The sequence below is a fragment of the Mytilus galloprovincialis genome, chromosome 14 (genome assembly GCF_965363235.1).
Source record: "Mytilus galloprovincialis chromosome 14, xbMytGall1.hap1.1, whole genome shotgun sequence".
Taxonomy (NCBI): Eukaryota; Metazoa; Mollusca; class Bivalvia; order Mytilida; family Mytilidae; genus Mytilus; species Mytilus galloprovincialis.
The window spans coordinates 39934108-39958140 of NC_134851.1; the positions used below are offsets into that span (position 1 = coordinate 39934108).

Sequence of the window (24033 nt, forward strand, 5' to 3'; positions counted from 1 at the left end):
ACATGTTCAAACCAACAAGATGGTAATTAATTGGTCATGTTTGTCAACTATCATGACTAATTATGAAAATTTAAAAGATTTAAAATGACAAGGCACACTGATAAAACATAACTTCACAAGAAATTTTAGTGTAGTACTGTAAAATAAGAAAATACAAAGACCACATTCATGACATTAAAAATACTTGGGAATTTTATGTTTACACCATTTCTCTTCATTGTTCATTTTGAGGCAAACCATTTTCCAGGAAGGGAGCAAATTTTGATAACCTGTTTTCAGTATGTCTTCAGCTGAGGCTTTACTTTGTTTGTTGCATTTCATGTGTCAATGTTTTTACACATTATTCCTATAACTGTGGATTCATTTATTTTCGAGGGTATCAATTTTCATGGATTGCTGAAAACTTGCATATTCATGAATATTTGATTTCGTGGGTTTGCCAAACTCCATGATCTCTGAATACAAAGCCTATTCAAAATATGTTATTCCTTAAACATTTGAATTTGTGATTTATCTGTCCCCACAAAACCCATAAAAATTGGTATCCAATGAATATTAATGAATCCACAGTGTGATCATGATGATTATGATGATACTTTAACAAAACTAGCATGAATAGTTTCGAAATTATCAAATAATATCCATTATCCATAAAATTGAAGACTTGTCTTTTTTATATCTATAGTTAAAAACAAGTAGTTGCCCTTATGTCATATGGAAAGTATATTCAGGCAGTAGCTGACCCATTTTACCAATAATTTTCATGGTCTCAGACAAGCTATTTTTTTGTATAGGTATAAAGCTAACTCATTTTTATCGCAATACATATTTCCTTTTTGAAACTACTACATCCCCCATAATGTGCCATCCTAATATGAATCAAAAGAATCAACGGCCAAAGAATTTGTTAGAATTTAAGAAAGAAAGAATGTTCTACATATAGCAACGCATTATTAGTATATATCACAAAGGGCAAGATTGCAGTAAACAAAAGGTAGTACAATATTCATAATGTTAAATGAAAAGAAGAAAGAAAATTCCTACAGAAAGTGTAATTATTTCCCTAAGGCCCTAAAATTTTTCTCTTTTTTATTTAAGATATTCAGTTTGGAAGCAGTGGTAATCATCATGATCATGGCAACCAATATTGACTCTGAAATCATTTTAAATGATGGAACTTCAATGCCTCTGTTTGGTCTGGGAACAGCATGGACAAATGAGTGTTCACAGGCAGTTTCATATGCCATTGAACAGGGATACAGAATGATCGATACTGCTCAGAGATATGGGTAAAATATATAAAAACAAGAATGTGTCCCTAGTACAAGGATGCCCCATCCGCACTATCATTTTCTATGTTCAGTGTACATGTACCATGAAAATGGGGTGAAAATCTCTAATTTGACATTAAAATTAGAAAGATCATATCATAAGGGACATGTGTACTAACTTTTAAGTTGATTGAACTTTAACTTCATCAAAAACTACCTTGACCAAAAACTTTAACCTGAAGAGGGACAGACGGACAGAAGAACGAACAAAAACAGACGGACCCACAGACCAGAACACATAATGCCCATAAATGGGGCATAAAATGATTTATGCTCCACAAAGAGCCATTATGTTTGTTCGGTCTATGCATCTGTTTAATTGTCTGTTCCTCCTTCTTTACGGTATCAGGTTAAAGTGTTTGGTCACAGTATTTTTTGATGAAGTCCAATCAATTTGAAACTTATGCCAAATTAGAGTTTGACCTCAATTTCAAGGTCCAGTGAACATAGAAAATTATTGTGCGAGTGAGATATATCCATGTACTTTGGACACAGTCTTGTTTTTTAAAGTCAAAAAAATAAATCTTGAGATATACCCTGTGTTTGGCCGTTGATTCTTTTGATTCATATTAGGATGGTACTTTAGGGGGGATGAAGTAGTTTCAAAAAGGAAATATGTATGGCGATAAAAATGAGTTAGCTTTCTACCTATACAAAAAAATAGCTTATCTGAGACCATGACAATTATTGGGTCAGCTACTGCCTGAATATACTTTGCGTATGACATAAGGGCAACTACTTGTTTTTAAAAACCCTGAAAATAATAGTAGTGCAATGTCTCATTGACAATCACACCACATCTTCTTTTTTATATCTATAGTTAAAAATAAATGATTTTTTTTTCTTTCATTACAGGAATGAGGAAGATGTTGGTAAAGGCATAGCTATGAGTGGTAAAGATAGGAAAGATCTATTTATAGTAACAAAGCAATGGCAGAATGGACATGATGCTTGTATTCAGGGTTTACAGAGGAGCTTAGTTCGGTAAAGACTTCATGAATGTTGTCTCAATGATGATATTTATGCGACATCTCCTTATTTTATATTATTATGATAAACACAGGGTTCTCACTTAAAATATGTTTGGTCTCATCATTTTGAAACTGGTGAGTGCAGAGATGCATCAAGATTGTAAAATATTGTAATAACTTGGTTTTGGCACTCATATCATCATGTGATAGCAAAAGTTGAAAATTGTCTGAAGTTGATGTGATTTCTTGCTCTTTTTAGTCATGGGAGAAAAGTCATGGGAGACTGAAGTGATGAAATATTTTGTGATAAAATTTACTGTTGAACTTACCATGGTAAACAATTATGAGTCCCTGGGCTCACTTTCATAAAGCCTTATTGAGAACCCTAATTTCTGACATTATTTTGTTGATCTGAGCATTCTTGCAATTGGCATTTAGTAGAGTCATTCAAACTACTAAGTTGAAAATAAACTAACAACGCCATGGCTAAAAAAGAAAAAGACCAACAGACAAACAATAGTACACAAAACACAACATGGAAAATTAAAGACTGAGCAACATGAATCCCACAAAAAACTGGGAGTGATCTCAGCTGCATGCTCTAGAAGGGTGTTCAGATCATTCTCCACATGTGGCACCCATACAAAGTGAATTAATTATTACAGTTGAATTTAAGATAGAAAATAAATGGGTTTTATAAACCTGTTCAAAGGGACATAACCCATTATGTTTTTACGAGAGACCTCAATAATAAAAAGACATATCAGCCATTGTCAACCAGAATTGAATCCACATTTCTACAATATTTACCAAATGTTTACCAACCAAAATGTCTTTTCATCATGTTTATTTTGGGCTGTGTTTTAAGAGTTAAATATGTGATTTTCAATACTTTGTGGCATTGTTCTTTCAAATTAGATACAGATTATATACTGACTGGCTTTAAAAACGCAACACTCATTTTGTAGATTTTTTTTACCAAATCATGTTTGATCCTCATACAACTACTATTCATGCTCATCATATGTCTATCCCTTTCGAAAAAATCAACATCTGACTAACCTGTGGTTATTGAACATACCAGATTTTTGAGATCGCACGAATTTCAGAAAGCGAAATTTCGAGCCAATAAAAGATTTTTTCTTTGTGAAACATTTCGTTCAATCCTTGGACACACTTAAATCATTTTAAAAATGTTGCATCTCCATATTGCCAAAACTGAGGAATGAAAAACTGAATCAACCCATTAGAATTCTGCAAACAGGAAAACGTGAACGTGCTGCAACACAAAAGATTACGTCAGAAACTCTTCTTACTGTCCTTCTGACAATGATACCGGTAGACGGGATTTGTTGAAGACCATCAAAGACCAGATCAACATGTAGTGACAATGCAACGTCAAAAGAATTTGATTAGAGAACGTCATTTGTGAGACAGATCTACGGCCGCAACGTCAACTTCCAACCAAATTGATGAATGAAATTTTACACAGATTTATGCCACAAATGTTTCCCATTAACTGAACTGGCAAGGAATCGACTGCAGAAAAACATTTAAAGCCTTTAAGTTTCAACCGCATAATTGACAAAACCCATTGTAATGGGTGGAACAACGGCAAAATCAGAAGGTGCAAAACAGAACCCAAAACGTGCCGAACATAATTGGTTGACCTTTCTGACAATCATTTTGGCGTTTGTTACAGGCAGTCATTGGTTTTGACGGTGACACGTTCATTGGTAAGGGGATAACTGGGGTTTCAGTGTATACCACAATATTTGAACATCAAAAATGACGTTATCAATTCAACTTTCGAACTGCATTTTTTTTCAAACATTGAAGTAATGACAGAACTTTCTGTTCATAAGTTTGTTTTTCACAAAAATGCATAATTGAAAATGGCAATTGAAAAGAATAATCTAGTGTTGCGTTTTTAAAGCCGGTCAGTATATAAACCTGTTTCTGATTCATGGCCCAAGGGAGGGGAGGAATGTAGAGAGTTGACTTTGTGATTTTTAATATTTATGAGATTTGTACTTTCAGATTAGATACAGATTATATAGACCTCTTTCTGATTCATGGACCAAGAGAGGGGAGGAATGTAGAGAGTTTACTTTGTGATTTTTAATATGTATGAGATTTGTACTTTCAGATTAAATACAGATTATATAGACCTGTTTCTGATTCATGGACCAAGAGAGGGGAGGAATGTAGAGACTTACAAAGCCATGTTGGAACTGAAGAAACAAGGTTTGGTCAGGTGATCTGTTGTTTGAAATACTTAGGATATTAGGTTAAGACTGGGTTAGGGTTAAGGTTAGTTTTAGGGTAAGGGTAAGAGTGGATTATGGTTAAGGCTAAGGTTAGGGTTGAGACCTGTTATAAAATTTGTCACTTGGAAAATTCATCAAGTATACAAATTATACATTGGATATATCTTGAATCTTTTTAATATATATCGTCTTTTATCTGAGGTCTTAAGTAACAATTGATCTCTATAAAGGGTAACGCCCCCTTTTGATTTAAGAATGACTGCAATGCTTGGCCCATTTTATAAGGTCAACGAAAACCAAAATGGTTTAAAGACCAGTATTAGTAAACTAGGAGATATGCTCACACATTCACATTTCCATGACAACCTAATTTGGCATGCTATAAATTCAGATATTATTGTGTGCATTTATTATTGCGAATTTTGAAAAAAAGGACAATAATGTAAGATTATTTATTGCGGTTTGAGGATAACACGATAACTTGAAAATCAGATATTTTATCAGAGATTATAATGTGAGTTTCCATTATTGCAATACACAGAAGGGCACATTAATTTCACTAAAAAAAACTCAACAATTTCTGAATTTACAGTATATTAAAAAGTTCATATAAAGTAATGAATGTGCATACTAAGTTTTAATTTCATGTGAACACATCTTTGTAGCTAACTAACGTGAAACAACTTTTATTTGTGGGGTACTGATTATCACTGTTACATGGATGACGTTATCCACACATTTAAATGCCCAACAAAATATTTCAACTATAATCCATTTCAAAACATTGAAAGATCCCAATGTAAGGTTGACTACATGGATGTAGCCATATAATCAAGAGAAAAAATAGAATATCATCAAACCTACATATATAATGAACTGTACATACAGCTTCTGACATTATGTTACAAATTTAATCTTAAAAAAACCTAAACTGTTAGACTTTTTAATCATTTAATTCTCATGAAAAATTTATGCATGATTTTAGCATGAGCAATCTGTAAGTGATTGAAATTCTTTTTAGGTAAAGATTGCAAAATAAAAACCTTATGTGACTGGCTTGATATCTTACTATTCCAAGGCTAATAACTATCTTTATTGATACACAAAATTTAGTGCATTGTTCATAACATTCTATACATTGATCCTATCCTTGAACATTTCCAGAATTTATTCATGTAATATATGATCAGATATTCAAGGCATAAAATAATATTTCACTTGTCAAAAATAATTACTTAACTTTTGCAAGGTGCAGAAATCTAATATCTTCTAAAAGTAGAGTGATGTCATTGTTAAGATCTTGAAAAAATTTGGAGTTATCTTTCTTTGTCTAGAATTGCTGATAAATCTACTAGGACCAATGCAATATTTGACTATACATCCCAATAATAAATGGAAGCAATCTTTACCTTTCAGTGCTAACAAGCACTTTGATTGAATATTGGATATTTATCAATAGAATACTAACCTAACCACACAAAAAAAGGACAGCATGGGCCCCTCAAAGCATTTTCATCTAAAGACATTACCAACAACTATATACTGGCTAATTTCACTCACAGAATCTCACATGAAATTCACATGATAATTTCACCTCAAATTAGCTTATACATGAAACTCACATGAATTCTTCAAATGAAGTTATTCAAATAAATTATTTTTAAATTTTCAAATTTATCAAAATTATGTTAAATACCAACTTTTTTTTTGGAAATGTTCATGTAAAAGTTTAATTTTATGTGAGATCATGTGAATCTCCATTCAAGAGAAATTCAAATGAACATTTTCATTTGAGTTTCATGTATAAGCTCATTTTAGGTGATTCTCACATAAACATTTTCATGTGAATTGCATGTGACATTCATGTGAAATTCAGGTGAGCAAATTTTAACTGTGTTAATGAACCATGTCAACAGGGTAGAAAATTTAAGAGATTATCAAACCTTCTTCCATTAACACCAGTGAGTTTACATTTTACATCATTATACATTTCTATTTTCCACATTTGTTCCAGGTCTGTTGGGGTTTCCAATTTCAACATTCACCACTTAGAAGGTCTTGGAAATGCAGGATTACCAACTCCATCAGTAAATCAGATTGAACTCCATCCATGGCTTCAGCCAAGGGAGATAATTGATTATTGTAAAAAGTATAACATAACTGTCATGGGTTATTCCCCTTTAGTGAAAAGCAAAATGTTGAAGAATCAACAAATATGTGATCTTGCAAAAAGGTAAGTTATTCATCATCTTAGTAATTTGCATTGGATTTATTTTAGCTGTCAATATCCAATATGAAAACAAATTCCATACAATCTTCAATATTATTATAAAAGATATTTTGTATTGATAAAAATTCTGACGTCACCTATTGTTAATTAGGCATATTGTTAATATTATTTGTAATATGCCTTATGTATACACTGTACATGTATTCAATTATACTGATGAGCCTCAAAAAGTTAAAAAAGAATTGTTTTTAACACTTAGTAAGTAAATTTGAAATCATTTCTTATCAATTATTTTAGATTTAAATTTTTAAAAACTCCCAAGTCAAACATTATCATTATTTTTGATTTAAAAATTTGCTCAAAACCAATCTGACCATTACATTAATGTGTAAACCATTTAAGACCTACATGTAGTCATACAGCCTATTGGTTATCTGAGAAATTTCCATCAACTTTACCTTCTTAGAAAATAAATTTAGGACATTTATACATTTTACACAAATGACTTTCAAAACTTCCTGTTTACCAGAATATTTGGACTGGGATATCATTAGTGAGCAGTAGTTTGCAGTTTCACTTTTTGCTATTTTGCTTAAAAAATTATTTAATCATTAACTAAAATATAATAATCATTTATTATACCCCACGCCCCTTTGAACTTATATGTTCCAATATACTCCTGCAACAGTTTGTCATCGCAACTCCTCTGAAACCACACAACAGAATTTCATGAAACTTTGTAGATAATAAGGACATACTATGTAGATGTGCATAACGACAGGAAATTATGATTCATTTTTTTTCTAGGAGCTACACCCCTTTCAACTTATTTGCTTCAATATACCTCTGCAACAGTTTGTCATCGCAACTCCTCTAAAACCACACAACAGAATTTAATGAAACTTGGTAGATAATAAGGACATACTATGTAGATGTGCATAACGACAGTAAATTATGATTCATTTTTTTTCTAGGAGCTACACCCCTTTCAACTTATTTGCTTCAAAATACCTCTGCAACAGTTTGTCATCGCAACTCCTCTAAAACCACACAACAGAATTTAATGAAACTTGGTAGATAATAAGGACATACTATGTAGATGTGCATAACGACAGTACATTATGATTCATTTTTTTTCTAGGAGCTACACCTCTTTGAACTTATCTGCTTCAATATACCTCTGCAACAGTTTGTCATCGCAACTCCTCTGAAACCACACAACATCATTTCATGAAACTTTGTAGATAATAAGGACATACTATGCAGATGTGCATATCCACAGGAAATTATGATTCAATTTTTTTTTTCTTATACAATTTTTTGTTCTGACAGTTATGGGGACATCGGGTATGATCACGCTCACTAAGGTTCTTTAATTATGTCAATCTTTTACTAATACATTTAATTTAATTCTTTATAGGTACAATAAGACAACTGCTCAGATTTTAATACGATGGAGTGTTCAACATGGATATATTACCATACCAAAGTCTTCCAAACCTAACAGAATCAAAGAAAATATGCAAGTTTTTGATTGGACGTTGAGTGAAGATGACATGGATTATCTTGTAAGGATTATGTTTATGTAAAAATATGTGTTCATGTTAATGCCAAAATCATCTTTAGTTTCAAGAATTTGACATATTTATTAATTCTTCTAATGAGTTTCAAATTCCTATAATGCTTCTGAAATTATATATTTTTTATAAGTTGTCCATTTTCTTTTAAAAAGTATTAAGAAAAGATTCCCAAACTTCAAGACAAATTAAAAAAAGGAGGAATTTGAATTAAAATGTCAATTGTTCTTGAACAATTGAGAGGTCTTTCCTTTTCGAAATGTAAAGTACATGTTCCAATAGGCGTAGAATGCATTGAAAAGCTCTCAAACACACATAAAACCGCTAAAAAATGACAAAAACAATAAATTCGATAATTTGGACATGACCTTGACTTTTGACCTTGTGACCTTTGTGAAGGTCATTGGTCCACAATGTCATTGTAAAAGACCCCATGGGTCTAGGACTTTTCGTTCAAGAGTTAAAGCTAATTTTACCTTTTCAGAAACCGTTAACGGCGGTTATGCCCCTTAAGAATATGTCAAATCCTTTCGGTCAAAATGTAAAAAAGTTGTGCCTCAGTCACCTTAACATTTTTCACTGTTTACTATTTCTGTAAGATTAACCGTTTTTGAGATATCGACTAAAAAGTTGAAAGGTCAAAGGTCAAGGTCAACCTTAAAAACACTTAAAACACACTCAAAATGCTTAAAATAAGGTCAAAAACACATAATTCGCTATCTGGGACATGACCTTGACCTTTGACCTTGTGACCTTTGTCAAGGTCATTAGTCCCCAATGTCATTGGTGAAGACCCCACGGGTCTAGGACCTTTGGTTATATAGTAAAAGCTGATTTTGTCTTTTCAGAAACCTAAATCAGGGGTTATGCCCCTTACAGAAAGGTCAAATCTCTTCGGTCAAAATGTAACAAAGTTGCGCCATAATGACCCAAACATTTTCCACTATTTAAAACTTCTGTAAGTATAATGGTTTCTGAGATTATCCCATAACAAGGTGTTAGGTCAAAGGTCAAGGTCAACATACAAATTTGACCTTGAGGTATTTTTCAAAGATACATGAATTGATGATGAATAGTGAAGATCCTAGGTGTCTACGACTTACGGTTTCTGAGTTTTGGTGGCCAACCGACACCGGTTAATTTTCAGAGGGGCATAACCCTACCAATGAGTCGTTGAATCTTTTCGATCCAAATGTAACGAAGAACCGGGGTCTGGTCCTGAACAAATTTCACCCTTTGTTTTTTTTCTACCTATTACGGTTACGGTGTTGGAACGATAACAAGGTTTTTGGGTTTCGGAGGGATAACTCCGAACCGACAAAATATTTCGACTAACAGGGTGAGTTCCAGATAGGTATTCATGACACCGATACAAAGTGTGAACATGAAAGCGACACGTCTTACGGTTAACGCGGCTAAATTTGTCAAAGTTTGGCGGAAAAAGAATAATAATAATAATAATAATAATAATAATAATAATAATAATAATAAACAGAAGAAATACAGTAAGGTCTTTCCCTTTTGTAAAAGGAAAGACCTTAATTATAAAGAATTGATGAAATTTTATTCTTTTTGTGATAACCCACTTTACATTAGAAAAGACAAAAAATAGTAGCTTTAGCAATTTTTGATCATTGATTGATGGACTAAAGGAATATATATACAAAGCCCATAGAATATAGACAGAACATAATCTCCAACCCATCACAGTGCAACAGTATAATTATCAGATGTCTAAGGAAAAGTAATTTTTTTTTAATTACAAAGTATTAGGATAAATCTTACAAGAGTTATTATTTTTTGATTGAGCAATGACGGATCAAATGATGTTGTTATGTTATGGAATACTGTGAAAGTACTTTTATTCGTGGGGTACCAATTTTCGTGGTTTTCGTGGATGACTTTATCTATGATCTAGCAAATATATTGAATAACGCCTAATCTGAGAATACTTTAATAGCAGTCACAGAACTACAACCGCATGCAGGAGTATACCCATTTAATCTTTAATAACCTCATCTGTACAGCTTTTGATCTTTTAATTCTTCTAAAAAATATTTTTGATCGGTGAAAGTTTCTTAAGGCTTTAATTTTTAATTTTTTTTCTTTCTAGAAAACTAAAATCCACGAATTTAAAAACCCACAAACATGTAAATATTGCTTAAACCATGAAAATTAATACCCACGAATTAAAGTACTTTCACAGTATAAGAAGAAGGGGACGTGCTAGGATTGCATATTAGACATTGACCACATACACCCATTTTGTGCTGATGTGGTGTTAAGCAATCATCAATCAATCAACCAATGAAACAACTATCCACCAAGTATATACATTTTGACAATAAAAGTCACCATATCCTTGTTTTATGTTGTAGGATCAAAATAATGTTGAAGAGATAAGGTGTGGTTGGGATGCAATCAACTCAGAATGGCATGGATGAATTTTATTCTGAGACTTGGTAGGTTTATTTTAAGCTAATATTAGTTTGACTGTGTTCAATTGTCCTTATACAGAAGTTTACCAGGTCAATAAAATTCATATTGGATAAATTTAAGGCAAACTCAAACCTGATAATGTGTTTTATTGACCCTGTCAATTTGATATAAGACAATTGCTTACTGTGTAACAAATGTTTCCCGATTTTAATATAATCATTGACCACAAATACACCTTGTTTAATATGTAGTTGACAATGCGTTTTAGTGAAGTTTTGTTTATGACGTCATTAAAAGTACTTTCCTTTTTTTTTATTCAGTTAATGGTATAAGGGAGATATTTTGAATTAACGTAATAAAAAAAATTGTTGAAACTTATTTATAGGACATTATCAACCAATCAAATTGCAAAATATTACTCTAAATCAAGATGCTATAAAAAACTAAATAATGTCCATAAGGTAAATAAATAGGATGAACCAAGAGACAACTTTTTGGCAAGTGAACATTTGAATAAAAACAAGTGCTTTAAATTATTACTAATAATATTATTGCATAAATTTAAAATCTGGGTTTTGTAAAAAAGACAAAAATCACATTTTAAATTATTTGTATACAGCATTTCATAAAATCCAAATAATAAATCTTTACATTTTTTTAAAATACATATAGCTCATCAATTAGGTTGAACATATAGATGAGCAACAAAAACCCAGTATTTATAGCATCAAAGCATACATAAAATTTATGGACTGATTTTACAAAGTATATTTGCCATGTTTTACCCAGTCCTATTTAAGAATTACTTATTTAATGTTAGATTTTGATGAAATTGAAGTCCAATCAACTTGAACTTAGTACACATTTTCCCTATGATATGATTTTTATGCCCCACCTACGATAGTAGAGGGGCATTATGTTTTCTGGTCTATGCCTCCGTTCGTTCGTTCGTCCGTTCATCCGTCAGTCTGTTCGTCCGTCCGTTGGTCAGTGCGTCTGTTCGCTTCAGGTTAAATTTTTTGGTCAAGGTAGTTTTTGTAGAAGTTGAAGTCCAATGAACTTGAAACTTAGTCCACATGTTCCCCATGATATAATCTTTCTAATTTTAATGCCAAATTATAGTATTGACCCCAATTTCATGGTCCACTGAACATAGAAAATGATAGTGCAAAGTTCAGGTTAAAGTTTTTGGTCAAGGTAGTTTTTGATGAAGTTAAAGTTACATCAACTTGAAACTTAGTACACATGTTCCCTATGATATGATCTTTCTAATTTTAATTCCAAATTAAAGTTTTGACCCCAATTTCACGGTCCCCTGAATATAGAAAATGTTAGTGCGAGTGGAGCATCCGTGTACTATGGACACATTCTTGTTCTAATTCAAATGCCAAATTAGCTTTTTGACCCCAATTTCATGGTCCACTGAACATAGTTACTAAGTAAATGATAGTGCGAGTGGGCCATCAGTGTACTATGGACACATTCTTGTTTTAAAAGTATTATATATTATTTACTAGTCATTTTTAATTATCATATTTTTTCAGAATTGTTTTCAACAAAACATTTGTAATACTTATACATGGAACATATACAACCAGAGTGCAATAGACGAGTGACCCTAAATGACTCAATAACATCAAAGATTACACTCTTATGTATCAATTGACAGTGGATAAAGATCAACAAACTATAAATAGATTGTATTTTCTTGTGATCTAATTAAGGTCTTTCCTTTATCTATAAGGAAAGACCTTACTGTATTTCTTCTGATTATTATTCTTTTTGTTCCGCCAAACTTTGACGAAGTTAGCAGCCTAAACCGTAAGACGTGTCGCTTTCATGTTCACACTTTGTATCGGTGTCATGAATACCTATCTGAAACTCACCCTGTTAGTCGAAATATTTTGTCGGTTCGGAGTAATCCCTCCGAAACCAAAAAACCTTGTTATCGTTCCAACACCGTAACCATAATAGGTAGAAAAAAAACAAAGGGTGAAATTTGTTCAGGACCAGACCTCGGTTCTTCGTTACATTTGGATCGAAAAGATTCAACGACTCATTGGTAGGGTTATGCCCCTATGAAAATTAACCGGTGTCGGTGGACCACCAAAACTCAGAAACCGTAAGTCGTAGAGACCTAGGATCTTCACCAATCATCATCAATTCATGTATCTTTGAAAAATACCTCAAGGTCAAATTTGTATGTTGACCTTGACCTTTGACCTAACACCTTGTTATGGGATAATCTCAGAAACCATTATACTTACAGAAGTTTTAAATAGTGGAAAATGTTTGGGTCATTAAGGCACAACTTTGTTACATTTTGACCGAAGAGATTTGACCGTTTTTTAAGGGGCATAACACCTGTTTTAGGTTTCTGGAAAGACAAAATCATCTTTTACTATATAACCAAAGGTCCTCGACCCATGGGGTCTTCAGCAATGACATTGGGGACTAATGACCTTGACAAAGGTCAAAAGGTCAAAGGTCAAGGTCATGTCCCAGATAGCGAATTTAGTGTTTTTAACCTCATTTAATGGATTTTTAGTGTGTTTTCAAGCTTTTTACGGTTGACCTTGACCTTTTCAATACATTCTACGTCTATTGGAACATGTATTTTACATTACAAAAGGAAAGACCTCTCAATTGTTCAAGAACAATTGACAGTTTAATTAAGGTCTTTCCTTTTTCTATAAGGAAAGACCTTACTGTATTTCTTCTGTTTATTATTATTATTCTTTTTCCGCCAAACTTTGACGAAGTTAGCTGCCTAAACCGTAAGACGTGTCGCTTTCATGTTCTCACTTTGTATCGGTGTCATGAATACCTATCCGGAACTCACCCTGTTAGTCGAAATATTTTGTCGGTTCGGAGTAATCCCTCCGAAACCAAAAAACCTTGTTATCGTTCCAACACCGTAACCGTAATAGATAGAAAAAAAACGAAGGGTGAAATTTGTTCAGGACCAGACCCCGGTTCTTCGTTACATTTGATTCGAAAAGATTCAACGACTCATTGGTAGGGTTATGCCCCTTTGAAAATTAACCGGTGTCGGTGGACCACCAAAACTCAGAAACCGTAAATCGTAGAGACCTAGGATCTTCACCATTCATCAACAATTCATGAGACTTTCAAAAATACCTCAAGGTCAAATGTGTATGTTGACCTTGACCTTTGACCTAACACCTTGTTATCAGAACAACTCAAAAACCATTATACTTACAGAAGTTTTAAATAGTGGAAAATGTTTGGGTCATTACGGCGCAACTTTGTTATATTTTGACCGAAGAGATTTGACCTTTTTTTAAGGGGCATAACACCTGTTTTAGGTTTCTGGAAAGACAAAATCATCTTTTACTATATAACCAAAGGTCCTAGACCCATGGGGTCTTCGGCAATGACATTGGGGACTAATGACCTTGACAAAGGTCAAAAGGTCAAAGGTCAAGGTCATGTCCCATATAGCGAATTTGGTGTTTTTAACCTTATTTAAAGGTTTTTCAGTGTGTTTTAAAGCTTTTTAATACATTCTACGTCTATTTGAACATGTATTTTACATTACAAAAGGAAAGACCTCTCAATTGTTCAAGAACAATTGACAGTTTAATTATTATTATTATTATTCTTTTTCCGCCAAACTTTGACAAATTTAGCCGCGTTAACCGTAAGACGTGTCGCTTTCATGTTCACACTTTGTATCAGTGTCATGAATACCTATCTGGAACTCACCCTGTTAGTCGAAATATTTTGTCGGTTCGGAGTTATCCCTCCGAAACCCAAAAACCTTGTTATCGTTCCAACACCGTAACCGTAAAAGGTAGAAAAAAAAACAAAGGGTGAAATTTGTTCAGGACCAGACCCCGGTTCTTCGTTACATTTGGATCGAAAAGATTCAACAACTCATTGGTAGGGTTATGCCCCTATGAAAATTAACCGGTGTCGGTTGACCACCAAAACTCAGAAACCGTAAGTCGTAGACACCTAGGATCTTCACCAATCATCATCAATTTATGTATCTTTGAAAAATACCTCAAGGTCAAAATTGTATGTTGACCTTGACCTTTGACCTAACACCTTGTTATGGGATAATCTCAGAAACCATTATACTTACAGAAGTTTTAAATGGTGGAAAATGTTTGGGTCATTATGGCGCAACTTTGTTACATTTTGACCAAAGAGATTTTACCTTTCTCTAAGGGGCATAACCCCTGTTTTAGGTTTTTGAAAAGACAAAATCAGCTTTTACTATATAACCAAAGGTCCTAGACCCTTGGGGTCTTCAGTAATGGCATGGGGGACCAATGACCTTGACAAAAGTCAAAAGGTCAAAGGTCAAGGTCATGTCCCAGATAGCGAATTTAGTGTTTTTAACCTTATTTAAAGGATTTTTAGTGTGTTTTAGAGCTTTTTAAGGTTGACCTTGACCTTTTCAATACATTCTACGTCTGTTGGAACATGTATTTTACATTAAAAAAGGAAAGACCTCTCAATTGTTCAAGAACAATTGACAGTTTAATTTCTTTTTATATTGCTCTGATAAGCTAAAGAACTATTTTGTATGTTCCAATATATTTTGTAAATTTATAAATTTTGCAATGTTTTAATTCTTGTGAACAATGAGTTAGAATGGGTTTCATAGTATAAACACTAGTATTTTAAATTTGTATAGCTTTTTTCTTAAGCAGAAATTCTTAAAATTGCAATTATTAATTTCACATGTGTCCCTAAATGTAGCTAAATAAATATTTACAGTCCAATGGATCTATAAAATTCAACGCATCATGACTTACTTAATCGAATCATTAGTAGATATAATTGGTTTGTTTATTCAACAGTTGTCTGATGATTGTGAACTAAGGTAATGCCACTCGTAATCACTTAATTCAATCCAATGCTGATTAATTAATGTTATGTAATATAATATCAGCACTCTTTTATAGAAACGATTCGGCAAATCAAACAACATGACCCAATTGGAAAAATTTTAAGAACTTAAAAAGAAAAACAAAGTTAATATGTATCAGCTTGGGGGTCGGCTTGAACCGTTCATGTATGTAACTATTTGTTATTACATGTTACACAAGATGAAAGACTTGTCAGGATCACAATTGAAAGAACATGCTAATTACTTCTGATTAATGTTGATGTCTGAATTCTATTGTTTTAATATAATTATACGCAATAATCTTGAAAACTTGTAATAAAGACATAATCAACCTAGTCGTTTTATACTTATCTAAGGAAAATATTTTTCAAAGGCCTTTTTTAATTTGTTTACCGTTATAATAAAAATAATAAACATTTATGAATTACAATTAATATATATTTATTTTTATTCCTTAGAAATATTTTTTTTATTGGGGCCGGATCGACTTTACATATGGGCCGGATCGACGTGGGGCTGGATCGACGTGGGACGGATCGACTTGGGCCGGATCGACGTGGGGCCGGATCGACCCGAAAGCCCCTATCTTCATAAATTGCATTAATAAAATGCATGCAGAAATTTCTGATTTTAAGGTATACCATAAAAAAATTTAATTACAAACGAAAGTGAACCAACGCCTGGTGAGTCTGTAGTACGGTAGAGTCCATAAAAAAAATTGTTTTAATGAAATATGGGGGTTGTTATATCATGTATATGTTACAGTAAATAGGTGAAATTAGGAATTACACGTAATTACTAAACATTTCAGTAAATACCTGTAATCACTAGTCAATTTAGTAGTTTAAACATATTTTATTGTTCCAAAAAGAGACAAATGGATTAGACACAAGTTTTTCAACTTAGTAACGTCTTCTCCAAGGTAGTCAATTTAGTAATTACATGTATTTACTAGTTGTTTCAGTGATTACAGGTATTTACTGATTTTTTTTGTCATTTTTACAGCTATTTACTAACTTGATATATTTGTTTAAAAATTAAAGACATAATTCAAGATATTAAAATTTTAAGGGGTAGGGATTTTTAGGGCTTACTTAAGGATGTACTTAAGTGAAGTTTTGGAATTTGTGTCAAATGTTCGGACTCCTTGGTGTTTTTCCATACAATACAATGTAAAATATTTTGCCCCATAACACCCATTTATTTTTTCATATAAGACTTAATAGCTCATGAAAGGTCAATTACCACAATTTTAGAAGATTCTTAATTTTCATTCTTTTGTTTTAAGACCTTATAATACCAATGCAAATATAAGGTAAAAGTCTGAGTCAGCCTTTTCCCGCCATATTTTAAATCTCAAATATCTCAAAAAGGAGGTCCATGACCTATCAATATTTTTTGCTTATTTTTATCCTTAATTAATGCTCTACCAGCTTATGGTATCAATTTTAACTTCTTAATTTATTAATTTTCACCTAACCTCACCTAAGTACATCCTTAAGTATCAAGGATTATAAGGCACATTAAAAGTGCATACTCTTCAGTGTTTGTGAATTGAAACTGGAAAATGGTTAATCTATAATACTAAAATTACGAGGTCCAATTTGTCAGCCGTCATCGGGTAAAAACGACAAATCAAAGAATTCAACTCTATATATAACTAATATAGGACAATGGTGTAGATTAAAAATTACACCACTCCAGACCCTTTTGTTTTCAGCATAATTAATATTGCAAATCATTAACAAGTTCCGGGTCGAATCCGATACCGATACAAATAGTATATTCAGCTATTACCTTATCTGTACCAGGGATGGGCACGATTACTGACAATTGTAATCGATTAATAATTGATTACATGAAGGATTTTTGTGCAATCGATTAATAATCGATTACTCAAATTTTAGTATGTAATCGATTACAATCGATTACTTTATCAAAAGTAATTACATTACTTTTCGATTACTGTCAATTACATACTTCAACATTTCAACAAAAAATAACATGAGTAAAACACAATTATATTGCTCAACATTTGTATATATAGTGTAAATTAAGATCTTTACTTAATGCATCATTCAAAGCATTGTTTCTTATTGACATTGAAATTAGTATGGCGTTCATTATCACTGGACTAGTTTATATTTGTTTAGGGGCCAGCTGAAGGACGCCTCCGGGATGCGGGAATTTCTCGCTACATTGAAGACCTGTTGGTGACCCTCTGCTGTTGTTTTTTATTTGGTCGGGTTGTTGTCTCTTTGACACATTCCCCATTTCTATTCTCAATTTTATTTCTAAATTATAAGTTAATAGCTGCTTTTTAGATCAAATCTCTTGATGAAAATTAGAAATATTTAAAAAATCTCGTAATTTTGACTTTCAACATATATGAAAGATGTCATCGCATTGCAATAATCACTTATTCATAACTAATTGTTTTTCAAAAAATTAGCTTTCTTACTGACACGTTAGCTTTTTTGTTTTTACTCTTTAAAAAAAAAATATTTTAGCATAGTTAATTACAATGTTTAAGGAAATATAAAAAAAAGTAGAATAATTAATTAGTTCAGCTAATTTTTAAGATCAAAATTTATTTTTATAATGACATGCATGTTTTAAAACTTTTGTTTGGATAACCACCCTAATTACAGATTATTTAACTGCCACTGGAGTACAATTTATAACCTGGGGCTAAATATTGTAAATTTCCTTCTTTATTAGACATAAGATAATTGAAATAAAAACAAAGTATGTTTGTTATTGATTAGAAGACTTTGATCATCTCATTAGTAAAGGCAAGAATGTTGTTAACTTCTCCAATCAAATTATATACAAAATATATTTATAGTGTCAAAGGGATACATGTATCTATTTCTAAAAAGAATTGCTATGCATTGCCATTGGTTCATTGTTAAAAGGATTTTGTGTTCTTTTTTAATTTAATTTATATACATGTATATATATCATAACATTTAAGAAATCAACTGTTTATGTATTCTAAGCTTTAATTTCAACTCTGATTGAAAATGATGTTTTCAGGAAATTTAATACAAATAAGCTTACTACTTTTAAAAAATGTAGTACAGAACTTAACGAAAGACAGACACATTTCTTATTTAAGATCTATTTTATTTTTTCAAATCTATTTTCTTATTTAAATATTAAAGCTCTTGAATTATTGACAAGCACATACATCCATTTGTTTCAAAAGCTAGACATAAAGTAAATTTAGGTAGGGGAGGGATCTGGTTACTCATAATGCAGCTAGAGACAATAGATAAAAATAAGGCAGTTGCTTAAATCTCAAGTATTGTTAATGCATAATATTTTATCTGTACTACAAAGTGATAACATACATATTTTCCTCTGAAATAGGTTATTTTTCATCAAACTATTTTACTAAAGTAATCGAAATGTAATCGAAAAGTAATCGATGATTACATCCAAATTTTTGCTGTAATCGATTAAATTACCATTACATGTAATCGCAAATGTCTTCGATTACAGATTACTGTCGATTACTTGAAAAAATGTAATCAATTACAATCGATTACGATTACAGATTACGATTACCCCATCCCTGATCTGTACGTTCCGCATTTGACAGGCACACCACCAAACGGTGTATTTAGGATTTTGCTATATACACGGGTCATAATCAAAGGACTGACACTACTAAATTCAATCATTGTGAAATTGTTCCCTATTGTAGTTTTATTCAGCAATCAGCAAGACTTTCCAAGATAACTAATATAGGACAATGCTGTTGATTAAAAAATACTCCATTCTTCGCTCTGTGGTTATATTTTTAAAATTTTGATAAGTTTCTCAAATTATCCTGGATTTCTACCAAACTTGAACAGAAGCTTCAGTTGTTTATGATCAAAGATAAATTTCAAGAAGTAAATTTTGTAAAAATAAAATCAAGTTTTTCCATATTTTACTTATAAGGGGACTTAGTTTTTATGCCAGTTAACATTACATTCACACTGTGGTTAATTTTTTTTCAAATTTTAATAACTTTCTCAAAATATCCTGGATTTCTACCAAAATTGGACAGAAGCTTGTTTATGATCATAAGATAATATCTAGAAATAAAGTTTGTAAAAATAACTATGCTTTTTCGTATATTACTTATTTAAACGGACGATTTTTTCCCAGTTAACATAACATACACTCTGCAGTTAAAGTTTAGATTTCATAAACCATTCTGAATTTTAACAAATTTTGATAGACAGAACTAGTCAAAAGATAGTATCTAGAGGAAAATTATAAATATTTTTTTTCCTATTTTTGTTGGGCCAGCGACTCACAGCAAAAGTAGGTGAGACAATGGGTTCTGCAAAACCCTTAAAATTTTGATAGCTGAATACTCACTGATTTTCTTATTAGTATTACCATAACTTTTGGTCAGTTGACCATATTACAACATTGTTTTAACAGTTAGTAAATAGGTGTAAAAATTCATTCTAAAATCAGTAATTACTGGTAATTACTGGGCAGTTCTAGGAATTACTTGTATTTACTAAGTGCATCGGGAATTACATGTAATTCCTAAATTTTAGTAATTACATGTAATTCCTAATTTCACCTATTTACTGTAACATATAAAGGCGACTCCATAAAAATTGTATCCTGTTAAAACGTATGCTTTTTGGTATATTGTGTAACAAATATCCAACGAAGGCATTATAAATATTTTAAAATATAGATGTTATTTAATTGTGTGCAAACACATGTACCATACAATTTATCATAAACAATGGAATATTTTTTTTAATTTTTATATTTTTTTTTTAATCTAGAATATCTTGTGTTTAAATGTACTTAAGGTAGATCATAAGTAAATGTTTTTTGAGACAGAATTTTCTTATACTTTGACAAAATGAAGATTTTCTTATGCTTTTTTCAAAAATATAATAAGTATGGGTTACCGTGCTATTTTTCAAGCTATGAGTTGTTGAAAATTGCCTAAATTTGGTTAGTTTGTTCATGAAAAAACACATAACAGTGCATACAAAAAATTCTATGAGATAGAATTTTGAAATAAATTGTGAGAAGATAGGTTTTATAATATGTTTTAAGAAAATAAAAAGAAAACGTGGTGTCACCCAACTTGTTTTCTTGCCACAAGTAGAAATAAAAAATTTCCCTATTAACCAAATAATTTTTCTGTCACTTTGCCCATTCATGTCATGATTTAGTCCAAACATATCTAGTCTTTTTTTACCATTGTATGTAATATTTTTTGTAGTGTTGATTGCCCCTTGGGGATCCTCATACTTCTTCATATTATATTTATTTTGTTAATTTTTCCTTTCATTTGGAATAAGTTTCTTGGTTGTAATTGACTTTGGCATTTATAACTATGACTTGAATGAAAAACAATTGGATTTATTAATTATATATTGTTATAATTTTCATCAGGATTTGAAAAAAGATTAAAAAAAAAGTTGTCTGCCCATTACTACAGCTAAGGGTCAGTGTGATTAACCAGACATAAATTATACCATATAGTATGTAAACAAATGTTTAATTCAAAAACAAAGCTAGATATTCTTCTCATTTTTAACTGTTGAATAAATATTTTTGTTCAGTATTGTTTACTGATAGATTTATAGTGTACTTTAATACTTTGAAGTAAATATTGTTTTGGGATCACAATCCAGGAATAGTACATGACGTTGTGATTAGGTAAAGAAGAAAATATCCGTGGTCATATTCCGTGGATTTCTTTTATTTTTTGTTGAGTTTCAATTTTTAGGATGATGTTTTTTTCTTTAGTTTGGCTCAATTTGATACTCAATATCTACTCTGATACTCAACCTTACAGCCGCATCTCAGGATCAAACAGTCAAACTGTGCACAAATCACGTGATAATGGTTAACCCAGTATAAAATATATCAAATTATATATATTTATGTGAAAAAATCCAAGAATTTTATATTTTCCTCTAGTGTGTATTTTTTTGCCCCTGCTGTATTGGAGGGGGCATTAAGTTTTACCATTGTCCATCTCTACGTCCAATGATTGGTTTCCATTCTCTAACTTTACCATTCAAATGTTATGAAACGTATACAAAATGCTTATTACTACAAAATAGAGACCAAGTTTGAAATTTGGTACCCTGACTTTTACCGTTCTAGAGCCATGCCCCTTTACAAATCGAAAAAAATGCTGAGTTTTTTGTTTCTGCTCTCTAACTTAAGTTTACCTCAACCTAAATAAAACTTACATAATGATTATAACCACTAAACTCAGATCAAGTACAAATTTGAGTAGCGTCACTTTTACTGTTCTTGAGTAATGCCAACTATAAGGTAATATGCAAGAGGGGGCATCATATATGAGTCCCTGTCCCAAGGACACATTACCCATTTATTGTTTACATGTCTGTGCATTATTTTATGTTGTTTATATAGTCTTTTTTTTGTATTTATATTTTGATAAGAAGACAAACTTTGTATGTCCTTTTGCAATTGAATTTCAAAACAATATCATGTTAGTTAACAGTAATACGCATGCATGTACTTTATGTTGTTCATTTGTTTAAACAGTTATTAAATCCATGAGTTTCATTGTCTTTGATTTAAAATGTATTATGAAAAATTAAACTGATTTTTTTATATGACCATTACATTTGCAAATTCATTGAAACCCAGAATAGAACTTATTGCATAAATTTTACCATCACTTCCAAAAGTGTTCTTGAATTTATAAATGGTCCTGACTGACTTTGAGTATAAAGTTGCTCTATAGGGTGTCACCAAAAAACTTTGTATTTACAAGTCATTTGTTGTTAAGACTTTTTGATTTCTGGTTCTTATTGTCTCACCTTGAAAGAGTCAAAAAGGGAGAATTAGGTATGATGTTTCCAGCGTCAGCAAAGACGGCAACAGCATCAACAATGTTACAGTATTAGTTTGCGATTATGTCTAGTTTATGATGAACCACAAGTGTTAGGTCAATGATATTTGGTATGCAGTTGAATAAGCATCAGCACATGTCATTTCCATGGAGATTATTTGGTCCTGCGCCCTCAGTCATGGTCTATTGACTTTGAAACTTTTGCTTAGTTTACATATATTCGTTTGTGATTCGGTCAGTTAATATGGGGACCCACTAGTGGTAGGTCAATGATATCTGGCAATGGCATATCTCATGTTTATGGAGATTATTTGGATTCGCCCCCTTAGTCAGGGTCTATTGATTTTGAAAATTTTACATAGTTTACATGTATAAGTTTGTGATTAGGCCAGTTCATGGGGAACCATTAGTGGTTAGCCAATGTTAATTGGTATTCAGTTGAATAAGCATCAGCACATATCATCTCCATGGTGAATATATGGCCCGCCCCATCAGTCATGGTCCATTGTCTTTTAAAGTTTTCCTAAGTTTAAATGTATTAGTGGAGGTTGTGATCCGATCAGTTGAAAATGAACTGAAAATGTATAGTCAATAATATTTGATATACTGGCATTAGCAAGCATCGTTGGGAAGGTCTATTAACAGGACAGATAAAACCAGGACAGTTATTTTCGATACGTTTTTATCTGTAACTTTTGTTTTACTCAACATATTGTTAAAATTTAAATTGTATAATAAAGAACATGGTATTTATTTATATTATGTGTAAAAAATATAAAAATGAATAATAATTAAGTTAAAAAAAAATCTGCCAGGACAGTTTAATTTTATGAAAAAAATGGCTGAAATTGCCGAGAAAAGTTTACTTATAATTGAAATATTTTTCCCAAAACAACTGTTTGGCATAATATTTTTGTACGATTATAAAGATTATGAAATATTCATTCTAAAAATCTATAATTTAATATTTTTTTCAGCTTTTAAAGGTAAAAAAAATCTGCCAGGACAGTAGCCTTTCACGTTGGAAATTTTGTTGAAATTATTTCAAAATACAAATACAAAGTTAAATATCTTCTTCAAAATAAATGTCTGGTAAACAAATGTTAGTTCATTGGAAAGTTTAGAATATAAGCTTTATGAAAATATAAAATTATATGAACTTTTATGTCATTAACACCAAAAAAATCTGGCAGGACAGTAGCCTACTCCGCTAAATTTTAAGAAACAAATGGCTGAAATTGTCGAGAAGAGTTTACCTATAATTGTTATATTTTCTTCATTACAACTGTCTAGCATAATATTTTGTATGATTATAAAGACTATGGAATAATCTTTCTAAAAACCTATGATTTAATATTTTTTTCGTCTTTTAAAGGTAAAAAAATCCGCCAGGACAGAAGCCTTTTACGTTAGAAATTTTGTTGAAATTTGTTCAAAATCAAAGTATAAAGTTTAATATCTT

General features: G+C 31.5%; 3 protein-coding genes across 3 annotated transcripts in view; 2 read left to right on the plus strand and 1 right to left on the minus strand.

The window, feature by feature from the left end:
• Nucleotides 1-24033, minus strand: part of LOC143059274 (uncharacterized) — an 87969-nt gene that overhangs the window by 3864 nt on the left and 60072 nt on the right. The window lies entirely within an intron of this gene.
• Nucleotides 1132-4591, plus strand: LOC143059276 (aldo-keto reductase Mkms_1985-like). The gene is made up of 3 exons (XM_076232760.1): nucleotides 1132-1289; nucleotides 2187-2315; nucleotides 4452-4591. Exons 1-3 carry the CDS (start codon nucleotides 1135-1137, stop codon nucleotides 4561-4563), a joined length of 396 nt encoding a protein of 131 aa, XP_076088875.1. The 5' UTR covers nucleotides 1132-1134; the 3' UTR covers nucleotides 4564-4591.
• Nucleotides 5559-12533, plus strand: LOC143059303 (putative oxidoreductase YtbE). The gene is made up of 5 exons (XM_076232783.1): nucleotides 5559-5569; nucleotides 6587-6805; nucleotides 8223-8370; nucleotides 10758-10841; nucleotides 12363-12533. The coding sequence occupies exons 1-4, from the start codon at nucleotides 5559-5561 to the stop codon at nucleotides 10821-10823; spliced, it is 444 nt and encodes a 147-aa protein (XP_076088898.1). The 3' UTR covers nucleotides 10824-10841; nucleotides 12363-12533.